Source organism: Pan paniscus, chromosome 9 (genome assembly GCF_029289425.2).
Source record: "Pan paniscus chromosome 9, NHGRI_mPanPan1-v2.0_pri, whole genome shotgun sequence".
In the NCBI taxonomy this organism is placed as follows: domain Eukaryota; kingdom Metazoa; phylum Chordata; class Mammalia; order Primates; family Hominidae; genus Pan; species Pan paniscus.
In genome coordinates this window covers 6116339-6128958 of record NC_073258.2, presented here as the reverse complement: position 1 = coordinate 6128958, position 12620 = coordinate 6116339, and the positions used below count along the sequence as shown (strand labels likewise).

Sequence of the window (12620 nt, the reverse complement as noted above, 5' to 3'; positions counted from 1 at the left end):
TTATTCTCAGGGGATACATGCTAAGACTCCCAGTGGATAGCACCAAACCTATACCTACTATGTTTTTTCCTACACATACATACCTATGATAAAGTTTAACTTATAAATTAGTAAGATGTTAACAACAATAACTATTAATAAAGTGGAATAATTGTAACAATATGTCAGCAATCACTCTTGCACTTTGGGGCCATTATGAAGTAAAATAAGGATTACTTGAACACAAGCACTGTGACACCAAGACAGTCGATCTGATCCCTAAGATGGCTACTAAGTGACTAAAGCGCAGGTAGCCTATGGTACATGAATATGCTGGACAAAGGGGTTGATTAACATCCTGGGCAGGACGGAGCAGGACAGCATGAGATTTCATCATGCTACTCAAAATGGTGTGCAATTTAAAACTTATGAATTATTTCTGGAATTTTCCACTTAATATTTTCAGATTTGGCTGGGGCACAGTGGCTCATGCCTGTAATCCCAGCACTTTGGAAAGCCAAGCTGGGAAGATCCCTTGAGTCCAACAGTTCAAGACCAGCCTGGGCAACACGGAAAAACCTCGTCTCTTCAAAAAAATAGAAAAAGTAGCCAGGCATGGCGGCACATGCCTGCAGTCCCAGCTACTTGGGAGGCTGAGGTGGGAGGATCACCTGAGCCCAGGAAGGTCGAGGCAACAGTGAGCCATGATCACACCACTGCAATCCAGCCTAGGTGACAGAGTGAGACCCTGTCTCAAATACATACACACACACACACACACACACACATGCATTGTCTCAAATATATACATGTGTGGCCAGGCGTGGTGGCTCACGCCTGTAATCCCAACACTTTGGGAGGCCGAGACAGGTGGATTATCTGAGGTCAGGAGTTCAGGACCAGCCTGGCCAACACAGTGAAACCCTGTTTCTACTAAAAAATACAAAAATTAGCCAGGTGTGGTGGCGGGCACCTGTAATCCCAGCTACTTGGGAGGCTGAGACAGAAGAATTGCTTAAACCCAGGAGGCGGAGTTTGCAATGAGCCGAGATGGCGCCATTGCACTCCAGCCTGGGTGACAAGAGCGAAACTCTACCTCAAAAAAATACGTGTGTGCGTGTGTGTGTGTGTACTTACAGATATACTTATATATGTATAAGTATGTATCTTATACACACATATATACTTTTTTTACCCCCAGACCTCAGTTGACCTCAGGTAACTGAAACCACAGATAAGAGGGGACTACTTGGCTGGGCACGGTGGCTCACGTCTGTAATCCCAGCACTTTGGGAGGCCAAGGCGGACAGATCACGAGGTCAGGAGATCGAGACCATCCTGGCTAACACAGTGAAACCCTGCCTCTACTAAAAACACAAAAAATTAGCCGGGTGTGATGGCCAATATGCAGTACTTAAAGGAACCTGCTCGGTCATTCTGATGCATATGCAACTCTGGAGTACAGAAGAGGTAGCACCTCCTGGGATAACCCTTGGCGAGTGAAGGTGAGGTGGTGGATAAATACTTCCCTCGTCTATCACCTGTAGAATGCAATTCTACAGAGCATTCTACAAGGCTTCTCAGAGGGTCTCTAAGTGACACTGAGCCTCAGATGCTCACAGTGGTGTTAGCTCCATAGTACACCTGTCCATTCCCTGTTTCATTCTTCACAACTCCCACCCCTCATTTCTTGAAGTCACTTCTCCGAAATAAACTCTCTGCAAGTTCCTATCCCAGGTCTTACTTTTTAGGGGGAATTTAGGGTAAGACAAGGTCTTGGGATGATTTCCTGCTTTTAGTCCACAATTTTTTTCAAAGTCATTTGAGGGTATTCAATGTATTATTATTTATACTTCGTTGTATATCTTAATATTTCATGATTTTTTTAATCAACAGTAACAACAACAGCAACAACAAAGCTCTGGAGGCCCAGTTTGGTCTCTTTTTTTCTCCCTAAAAGCCTGACAACAACCAGACCTGCTGAGTTTCCCAAAGAATCATTTTCCACAAAGGGAAATGTACCACAGCATGCCCACAAAGCCACTCAGCAATGTATATCAAAGGTTACCCAGCAGGAAACCAGAGGGGCCCCTTGGGGCTGAAACTCAAGTCCTGTAGAGACCTAGGAAACTACTCCCCTCCACAAGATCTCATCACTTCCTTGCCAAAGAGCTGTTCTTAACACGAAGGCCCCATATACCTAAGGGGCCCATAGACAGAATTCAGGAGGCCTGTGAATTTGGATGGGAATGAAATTACATCTTTGTTTTCAATATTCTCTTACTGAAAGTTAGCATTTCCTTCAATTACATATGGAGCAACCAACCACAATAATATTAGCAATAACTGTGATTTTGTCATCAATAGAAATCAACAGATGTTTTCATATCACATTACATTGCTACAGATATCTCAAAGTATTATTTACACTCATCATTACTTCTAAATTACGGTAAAAAATAGAGGCCAGGCGCGGTGGCTCACGCCTGTAATCCCAGCACTTTGGGAGGCCGAGGCAGGCAGATCACGAAGTCAGGAGATCAAGACCATCCTGGCTAACAAGGTGAAACCCTGTCTCTACTAAAAATACAAAACAATTAGCCAGGCGTGGTGGCGGGTGCCTGTAGTCCCAGCCACTTGGGAGGCTGAGGCAGGAGAATGGCATGAACCTGGGAGGTGGAGCTTGCAGTGAGCTGAGATTGGGCCACTGCACTCCAGCCTGGGCAACAGAGCAAGACTCCATCTCAAAAAAAAAAAAATAGAACCACTACTAGATCACACATGACTGCAATCTTCCTACCTATGGGCGCTCATGTGAGGTAGCTAGCCAACAATGAAGCAACTCTGCCTAATGATCATCCAGCCACCAAACAGTGAAACCAGATATTTACAATGCCTCCTTTCCTCCAACCTCCCCAAGTCAGACTACTCTCTCCTGTTCTCTTCTGCCTCCACCCAACCCCTCCTTTCCAGGAAGCCCTCTGCAGCCACCTAGTCTAGCCCAGCCCACACAGATCTCTTTTAACCCTTAGCCTACAATGTCTATACTGCCTGATTTTGCACATCATTAAGCCTGTACATTATGTTGTATTTAATATTCCCTAAATATATGTGGCCCTACAAAACGTAGACTTCTTCAGTAGCCCTAAGTTCCTTCCACAGTGAAAAGCAAGCAGTGAGCACCCATTATTTTGACTTATAAAATGAAAAACTGATTTAAGTTAAGGTCCCTGACTCAAATTTCCTAGTCTAGTTCTACTAATAACCCACCAGGAAACCTCTAATGCCTCTCTGGATGCCAGTTTCCTCATATGTAAAAATAGGTGGGATGAACTAACTGATGTTTCTATCTCGTAACCTTTGAATTAGGCAGCCGCTTTTCATCTCAAGATCTGAGAAAAATTACAAAGAAACTGTAAGGCCTCCCCCAGCTCTCCCAGGCAGGGTTAGTCACTTACTCCTCTGGGCTTCCCACAGCTTTCTGCATGTATATACAATACCTCTATTGCAGATTTATCACAAAGTTTTGAGAGTGGCTAAAGTAGAGGTAGAGAGAAGAATCAGACTGCCTGGATTCAAACTCTGGCTTCCTTGTTATCTGTGTAAACATGGGCAAGTTATTTAACCTCTCTATGATTTAATTTTCTCATCTATAAAATGGGGACAATATAACACAGGATGGTAATAAGAATTTAATAAAACAAAATGTTTAAATAGTGCCTGACATATAGTAAGCTCTAAAAAAGTTAGTTGCTATTATTATCATTGATGTTATTGTATTAATCTGTCCTACAATTAGGTTCAGGCTTTAACTAGATCCCTGTTCCCCTCTCATTCTCCATGATAGCATCCTGTTTATTTCTTCCATGACATTTTCCACAAGATAATATATTTATTTATGTGTTTATTATCTGTCTCATCAACAAGACTGTAACTTCCATGAGGGAAGGAACATGTCTGTTTTGTTCATCCTTAAATCCCCACAGGAACATATGACCTAGCCCAGAGAAGGCACTCAAATATTAATACTTGTTTAATAAATACCACATGAGCTGGCATTGTTCAATGTTTGCTGAATCAATTAACCTAGCTAAGGGTGATTGTCAAAGCTGAGGCCTGGGAGCAGATTATATCCTGGCTACCCCAGGCTTAGTGTGTCCCTCTCCCCAGGCCCCAGTATTAGCTTCAGCCAAGCCCCACCTACCTGCTCTTGGCCCCAGCCCAGTTCCGGGAGCCACCCTCAGCTAAAATTAGCATAGCTACCAAGATGGCCAGGCCATTTATAGCCTTGGAGGCAGCAGCAACTAGCTGGGGGAGGGAGGCAGGGTTCTGGCCTGCCACTCCATCAGAGGTTGATTGAGAAGCCAGCCTGCACTCTGCACACTGCCTAGATGCCTATCCTCCAAGGCCCTGTCCTAGCTACACTGAACTAAACCACAGTTCCTGATTAGAGGCCCTCAATACCTCCAACACTGGCAGCCATAACTCCAGACTCCACCTGAGGTCCCACATGCACATTCTACAGAAACCATTGTTGTTTTCTAGAGTCTAAGGACGGTTCCAAGCATCCGTATCAGGCCAGCTTCAGAAACGCAAGCCCCAGAGTAGCACAGGCAGGCACAGATCTTTACTGAGAAAGTGACCTAGCATGGCTGGGTGTACAGGTATTAAAGAGCCAAAGGGTGACAGGAATGGCCTCTCCACGGCCCAATGAGAGATCCTCCTTGTAGAGCACCTGCCTTCACTGCAGAATCAGGCTTTCATAGTGTTTATTGTATGCATGCTAAAGCCATAAGCATTTTAACTAAATCAATCTTAGGATCAAATATTTTAACTAACTAAAAAGAGACAGATGGGTATATACATCCAAAAGAGAAAAAATCAAATTCTCTGGGCCCCTGCAAAAGACTCTCCAGAGCAGAAAAAAAGTGCAGCCCTTTTCTTGGCTCTCAGCTACAGAGTCACCAAGGCCTGCCTAATTGTCAGAAGGAAAGCAACATTCTCCAGCCCTGCCTAGCACTCCTTTAACAGGGCAGGACCTGAGAAGATGGAAGAAATCCAAGACTTAAGCATCAGAAGACCTGCCTATAAGAAAGACCAAGCACAGGCCCAGGTTTCTTCACCCATAAAAATGGGGACAATACCACTTGCCCTGCATTGTAACAGGGCTATTGTGAGACTCTGTTGGAAAAACAGCTATGTAATTGTAAAATACAAACTGCAGAGAACACACAAATTGACTGGGTATGTTGAATCTGATTTTTAAAAGTAGTAGTTTTAAGAGCAAGTAAAGCTCCTCCTGTGTTCTGGGGATACGGAGAGGCCGGAAAGGATGCAAGAGTTCCTAGTTGCATAGAAAGTTTCTCTCCAAACTTTTTTGCAGATCCCAGTCTATATGAACCACCTCTTTGCAAAAACAAGTCCCTGACTGAGTCAAAGACAAAACCCCAGGTAGACCCAAGGGGAAAACCTACCACAACAATAGTGCTAGAACCTCCAGGTTTCCACAAACCTTAGGCATTCACAGCACCTAGGGTCTCTCTGAGACTTTCCTCCCTGGAATTCACTATTATTGTGACAACAGAAACCAGTTTCTAAACTGAGCATGAGTAGGCCTAAGTGGTATAATCAGCATAGCCAGGCCTCTGAAATATATGTTGTGTGAAGAATTGTCTCCAAAAGCTCAAGTCACGGGGTGGTCCTGAGGAAGGCTAGAATGCCTTTTACTTCAGGCGAAAAAAAAAACAACCTTCCTAATAGCCAGCCAATGTCTACATTCAAAATTTCATCCCTTTAGCTTATGTCTAAAATATAGAACACCCACTCTCCAAAAAATATTCATTTTATGTCAGGCACTCATATTTTGGAGTGAAAAAAGACATATTATCAGTTATAAATAGGAATGTCACAGGGACAGGAAGAGATGATAATTAGGTCTACTTCACAGTTCAATCTACATTTGCCCACTAGTCTTTCCCTTCATAGCCCAATGAGAACCAAGCTTTCAGCCAGGTCTCAAAGGTCAAGGAGACTCTCTATGGAGAGACAGGATTAATAGGCAAAAAGAATCTATCTAGAAAGCAACAGCCAGGTATCCTACTTACACATGGGCAACCCTGGCCTCATTTGGAAACCAGACCTCTTGGAACATCTGGAACTTAAAAGGGTATTGCCCAATAAAGGGTCTACCACCAAAGCCAGCTTCTGGATCCATCCATGAAACTCCCCAGCCACCATGACCTATATTTCCTTTTCTGACTTGTATCAGCAGGTGCCCACTGAGCCATTCCCTCATTTGAACTTGCTTATGCTCAGAAACAACTCATCTATAAACTCTCCCCACATTGCAGGTCACAGCTTTGGGCAGATCACAGCCAAAGGGTGAGAGAAATGGGAAAAGAGAACTGATCTTCTAAGCCTTATGTAAAATGACTGGATTTTAATAGAGTTCCTTGATGGGTACAGTGGCTCACACCTGTAATCCCAGCACTTTGGGAGGGATCCCTGCACAACACAGAGAGACAGTGTCTGTTCAAAAAATTAAAAATAGAAAGAAAAAAAAAGTTAGCCAGGCCCAGTGGCTCTTGTGTTTAGTCCCAGCTACCGGGAGGCTGAGGCAGGAGGATCACTTGAACCCAGGAGTTTGAGGCTGTAGTGAGCTGTGATCACACTACTGCATTCCAGCTTGGACGACAGATCAAGACCCTGTCTCAAAAAAACAAAACAAAACATAAAAGTGTTCCTTTCTACTGCAAAAGTATACCAGGGCTCCTGCTGCCTGATAAGCCTTCACAACTGCATAGGAAAAACCATGACAGATCAAAAGTAGCATGGTTTCCCTAGCAAGCAGACTCAGGGAAAAAAAAAAAAAAAACCTGGAGCATGGAATTCCCACCCTCATCAGTCAGAAGAAACAGAATAAGTCAACAAGTGGTCCCAGGAATTATATCATGTCTATCTCAAGAAAAGGCCATTTAACACCCTAGTGGTAAATAGGATTCCATCTAAGAAACTGCCTGGATATTTCAAATGCGCACAGCAAAGAGACAAGACTACCTAAGGGAAGGGTGGGACTAGGGTTCCCACGGTTGTTGGAATAGGCACACCTGAACACCAGGCTTTCAGGCAACAGAGTTGGCCCAGCCTTAACTTTCCCTTTCCAACATAAGTGGCCCCAACCTCCCCCATGCTGCTCAGTACTAAAACCGAATAGGAGCAATGAACTTATCATCTCACCAGGCCATTCTTCCAGACAAGTAGGCCTAAGATGGGGTCTTTCCTTGCTGATCTAAAAGGTCAAGTTGCCCCAAAGGCTTCTTCTTACTGCCAACAAAAAAAATCCTGAGTGCGGGGGATGAGGAAAGTTGTTCAGGAAAGATACAGGCATTTGCCATGACTACTGACCAGAAAGAACTTCTTGAACTACTTGGAACAGGCAGTGCCATGTGTGAATCCTCCATGAACCTCACATGTACAAACCTAGATTTCAACTTGCCCACTTCGGGCCACTCAGTCCTGAGCCAAAGCCTCCAGCCCAGTCCAGCCCGCAGCAAGGCCTTACCTGCTGCAGTGGACTCCTCAGAGTTGGCCCCCGAGCTGGTTCCTGTCGCCTTCTCACTGTGACTATGGCTGAGGCTCTGGCCCTGGTGCAGGAGGAGTCCCCAGAGGAGCCACAGGGCAAGACGGACGCATACATCCATGACTCTAGGTCTCAGTCAACATGCGTCTGATGTGGACACCTCGGGATCCCAGAGGCAAAGTCAGGAGCCCGGGAGTGCAGCCGACGGTCTCCAGGCAAGATGCCCTCGCGGCTCCGCAGCTGTCCAGCCACCCGCGGGCCTGCCCCCTCCAACAGCCAAAGGTCAAGTGCTCCAAGTTTGGGTGCGGGAGGAGGGCTGGCTCCTCAGGTCCAACGGTGGGTCCGCCGGGGCTGCGGCGGCCTGAGCTCGTGCCGCTTCCGGAGACTTCGGGCAGGGTGGCTGCGGGGCTGCTGTCAGCTCCGCAGATTACTACACCCCTGCGGAAGGGGGCGGCCGGAGTCTCCGCGGGCACAGGAGTGGAGGAGGAAGAGAAGAGAAGAGAGGCGAGAAGGGGGCACCTGAGCTCGCCCTGCCGAAGAGCGGCGAGCAGCAGAAGCTGGGGAGGGCGTGCGACCCGCAGGGTCCTGAGGGCGCGGGCGTCTCCGGGATCCTGGGCCTCCTAGGCCGAGGTCAGCGCCCCCGCCCAGTCCCGTGCCCAGGCGGCTGGCGGTGCCCAGGTCCAGCAGGCGGACGCACACCGGCCAGGCCCAGGACAGCGGCTTCCAGGCGGGCGGGCGGCGCGGGGCGGGCCCGGGGCGGGCGGGGGCGTGCTCTCCCGCGGGCCCGCCCCGCGCCGCCCGGCCCCCAGCGAAGCGCGGGCCAGCCCCAGCGCCCAGCTGGATCCCGGAATAACCGGTGAAGACGGCTCCCCGGAATCCCCGCCCCTAGCGGGCTCTCCCGGACCCCCGGCCCGCGCTAGTCTTTGCCAGGATCCCGCGCAAAGGATCAAGTCCCAGCTTCCCTTTCCCCACCGAGAGTCTCCAGCGCCAACCGCGGGCCGTCGGGCGGGTCCCTGACCCGCAGTTACTCAGGTAACTCAGGCCTGCGGCGGCGGCGACAGCAGCTGCCCTGCCCCGATCTCCGGGCCTTGGTGCTGCTCCACTCGCCTCAGTTCTAGAGCTGTCTAAACAGAGGCCCAGGACACAACGTTAGCCTCCCAGGAGCTGCCTGAGGCGACAACAGCCCGACCCGGCTCGGCCCGGGGGCGAGCTCCCAGCCCCCAACTCCCGGCCAGTTCCCAGGCTCCGCCCTCGCGCCTCGCCTGACAACCAATCGGCTTCCGCCTCTCTGCGGCTTGGGAACCCGCGCGCTTCGTCGCCCATGCGCAGCGGCCCCTGGTGGGAAAATCAGCAAACTGCAGACAGGACTTGGCGCTCCTGGGAGGGCCTGCTCTTTTGCAGAGGGCTGGGGAGTGAAGCTAAGACCCGCCCCGGGGGAGGCCCACTAGGGCCACTGGGGCCTGCGAGTGTTTTCTGAGGAAATGATGATGCCAGAAAGCAAAATGAAATGTCCAAACCACTCTAGCTAAAATTCCCCTACACATTCCTTGAGTCTGGGCTAAAGGGTGCCATCTGCTTTCCTGACCCCGCCTCCCTTCCCCTCCAAGCTAAGTGGGATGCCCTCCCTTAGCTCTCACAGCCCGTTTTCCTACCTGCCCTCAAGCTCTCAGCCCTTTAAGGTTTTTCGGTGGGGCCTGTAAATGCTTCCTCCCTGCATCTCATTCTCTCAGCTACCTCTCTGGTGGAGGAGGTGTCAGCGACTTGAGAATGAGTGCGCCAAAGAAGACAGAGCCACGCCTGAGCCTCCTTCAACAAAGCCTGCACTTCCTGTTCTCTTCTCAAGCGTGCTGTCAGCAGATCTTGACTGAAACCTCTGTGCCCTGCCCTGTCCTTGGCACCAGACGCAGAGGAAAGGATCAGGCCCAGTCCCTCCTCTGACTGACAGTGCTAAACCAGCTACCTGTTCTGAGCAAGCCCTTTGAAGACTGGGAACACGAATTTGCCCAACAGCTGCCTGGCTTAAGGGTTAGGCCGTTGATATAAAAATACATGGCTAACGTAACCTACTACCACTCTCCCGGCTCTGTTAAGCTCCTGTCACACTAGCCTTCGTTAAGTTCCTAAACACGTCAAACTCAGCCACCTCACAGTCTTTGTATCTGCTGTTGCTTCTGCATGAAACACTCTCCCCTGCTCCCAGTTCCTCATGCAGCTGGTCTCTTATTCTTCCAGATACAGCTCAATGTGTCTCCTTAGAAACTTTGACTCTGCCCACCCCTTCAAAATCAGTCTGTGGCCAAAATTGGACCATTACATCTGTCTGCCCCTCCCCCAACAGATAGTGATTGCCGCTTTTCAGGTCAGAGACTGTGCCTCATTCATCTCTGTGACATTAGGACCCAGCCATAGACCCTGCACATAGTAAGTGCTCTGTAAAAGCTGGATTACATGAGTTAATTCACTGGAACACTCAGATACTAAAAACTAATACTCAATACCGGAATATTGGAAAATTGACCAGAACAGTTGAAACCCTACCTAGGTTCTCCTAGACCTATTCTCTGAGCCAGGGGTCTTAAATTCAAATGGCAAAATGGGCAGGTAGGTAATTCAATTAAGAAAAGTAGGTAGGAGTAATAGGGAGTGGTGGGGACTGTGGAGAGCAGGCAGAAAGATGGGCCTAGTATTGCTGGAGTGTCATTAAGAGAAGATGGGGCTGGGCGCAGTGACTCATATCTCTAATCCCAGCACTCTGGGAGGCCAAAGTGGGAGGATTACTTGAGCCCATGAGTTCAAGACCAGCCTGGGAAACACAGTGGGACCCCCATCTCTACAAAAAAAAATTTTTTAATTAGCCATGAGTGGTATCTGGCTTCTGTGGTCCCAGCTACTCAGCAGGCTGAGAGGGGATGATCGCTTAAATCCAGGAGCTCAAGGCTGCAGTGAGCCATGATCACACCACTGCACTCCAGCCTGGGCAACAGAGCAAGACCCTGTCTCAATTTAAAAAAAAAAAGAGAGAGAGAGAGAAGATGGAAATCTGGACTTTCATATGACATATCCTTTTTAAAAATATATTAGCAATTCGTTTAAAAGGATAAAACCTTATATAGGCCACAGAAAACATGTCTGCAGCCCAGATTAATCACTCAGACTGACAGTTGATCATTTCTACCTAAGCCAGCTCTCCTGCCTGTGCACTCATTTGCCTAAGAGAACATGAAAGAAATGAGCAAAGTAAAGCATGTTTAACACAATTTCCTTCAAACTTGACTACAGCATTTCTTTTCACCACCATATGATTTCTTCGGGGTTATGGGTGCTTATCTATTTGGTACAACAAACAGGTCTTGGAGGCAGGAAGCCAGGGTCTGTTACCAATTTACACCAAGACCTTAAACCTCTTGGAAGCTGTCAAATTTCCTGTGACACTAAAATGGTGTCTAAGAACTAAAAATAGTTACTACGATGCACCAATTTCAATTCTGGGTGTACACCCAGAAAATGTAAACAGGGTCTTGAAAATTGTACACCCATGTTCATAACAGCATTATTCACAACAGCCACAAGGTGAAAGTAACCCAAGTGTTCATGGATGGATGAACGGATAAACAAAATATGCTACATACGTACAATTAAATAGTACACAGCCTTAAGCAAGAAGGAAATCCTGACCATGCTACAACATGGATGAACCTTGAAGACAGCCAGCTAAGTGAAATAAGCCAGTCACAAAAGGATAAATACTGTGATTTCATTTATATGAATGTACCTAAAACAGTCAAATTCATAGAGACAGAAAGTAGAGTAGTGGTTGCCAGAGACTGGGGAGAGGGGAAAGCTGGGAATAGTTTCAATTTTACAAGATGAAAAAAGTTTTGGAGATTGGCTGCACAACAATGCGAATGTACCTAACATGACTAAACTGTACACTTAAAAATGATTAACATGAGGCCGGGCACGGTGGCTCATGCCTGTAATCCCAGCACTTTAAGAGGCCAAGGCAGGCAGATCACGAGGTCAGGAGATCGAGACCATCCTGGCTAACACGGTGAAATCCCGTCTCTGCTAAAAATACAAAAAATTAGCCGGGCGTGGTGGCGGGCACCTGTAGTCCCAGCTACTCAGGAGGCTGAGGCAGGAGAATGGCGTGAACTTGGAAGGTGGAGCTTGCAGTGAGCCGAGATCGCGCCACTGCACTCCAGCCTGGGCAACAGAGCAAGACTCTGTCTCAAAAAAAAAAAAAAAAAAAATTAAGCTGGCAAAATGTATGTTATGTATTTTTTAACCACAATTAAAAATAAAAATAAATGACCAGGCGCCGTGGCTCACACCTGTAATCCCAACACTTTGGGAGGCCAAGGCCGGCAGATCACTTGAGGTCAGTGATTTGAAAACAGCCTGGCCAACATGATGAAACCCCATATCTACTAAGAATACAAAAATTAGCTGGGCGTGGTGGCGTGTGCCTGTAACCCCAGTTACTCAGGAGGCTGAGGCAGGAGAATCACTTGAATGTGGGAGGCAGAGGTTGCAGTGAGCCAAGATCACGCCACCAGACTCCAGCATGGGTGACAAAGCGAGACTCCATCTCAAAAATAAAATAAAATAACAAATAAATGGTGCCTGGGAGCCAAAGCCACAGCCTGGGCAACAGGAAGAAACTTCTGGTGTCTTCTCTGCCTCCAAGATCACGATGTGACACTAGAAAAGTCAGTTCCCCTCTGAATTTCAGTCTCCCCAACTATAAACTGGTCAGCTACCAGATTATTGACCCAGTGCAGCTTTAATATTCTACAAAATAAAAAAATTCTGAAACCTGATCAGAATCTGTGACCCTCATCTCTATAAGCCCCTATGCTTCGTCCTTCTAAAAGTGTGACCCTTGCAAGAACCCAGGTATGTACTAGGGCTCACACCTAAAATCCTAGCACTTTGGGAGGCTGAGATGGGAGGATCACTAGAGCCCAGGAGTTTGAGACCAGCCTAGGCAACATAGTGAGACTCTGTCTCTACAAAAAAATACAAACATTAATTTGGCATGGTGGTGTGTCCCCGTAGT

General features: G+C 47.6%; 1 protein-coding gene across 8 annotated transcripts in view; it reads right to left on the bottom strand.

Moving 5' to 3' along the window:
* The window catches only part of STIM1 (stromal interaction molecule 1), a 231916-nt gene extending 219577 nt beyond the window's left edge, over positions 1-12339 (bottom strand). The window contains exon 1 of one of the 8 annotated variants that reach the window (XM_055094020.3): positions 7541-12339. In XM_055094020.3, the coding sequence (XP_054949995.1) occupies positions 7541-7679 (139 nt within the window). In that variant the 5' untranslated portion in view covers positions 7680-12339. The remainder of the gene's footprint in view (positions 1-7540) is intronic. The other 7 variants (XM_055094017.2, XM_063608068.1, XM_034932011.3 and 4 more) reach the window with 7 other exon arrangements.
* Positions 12340-12620: the final 281 nt, after the last annotated feature.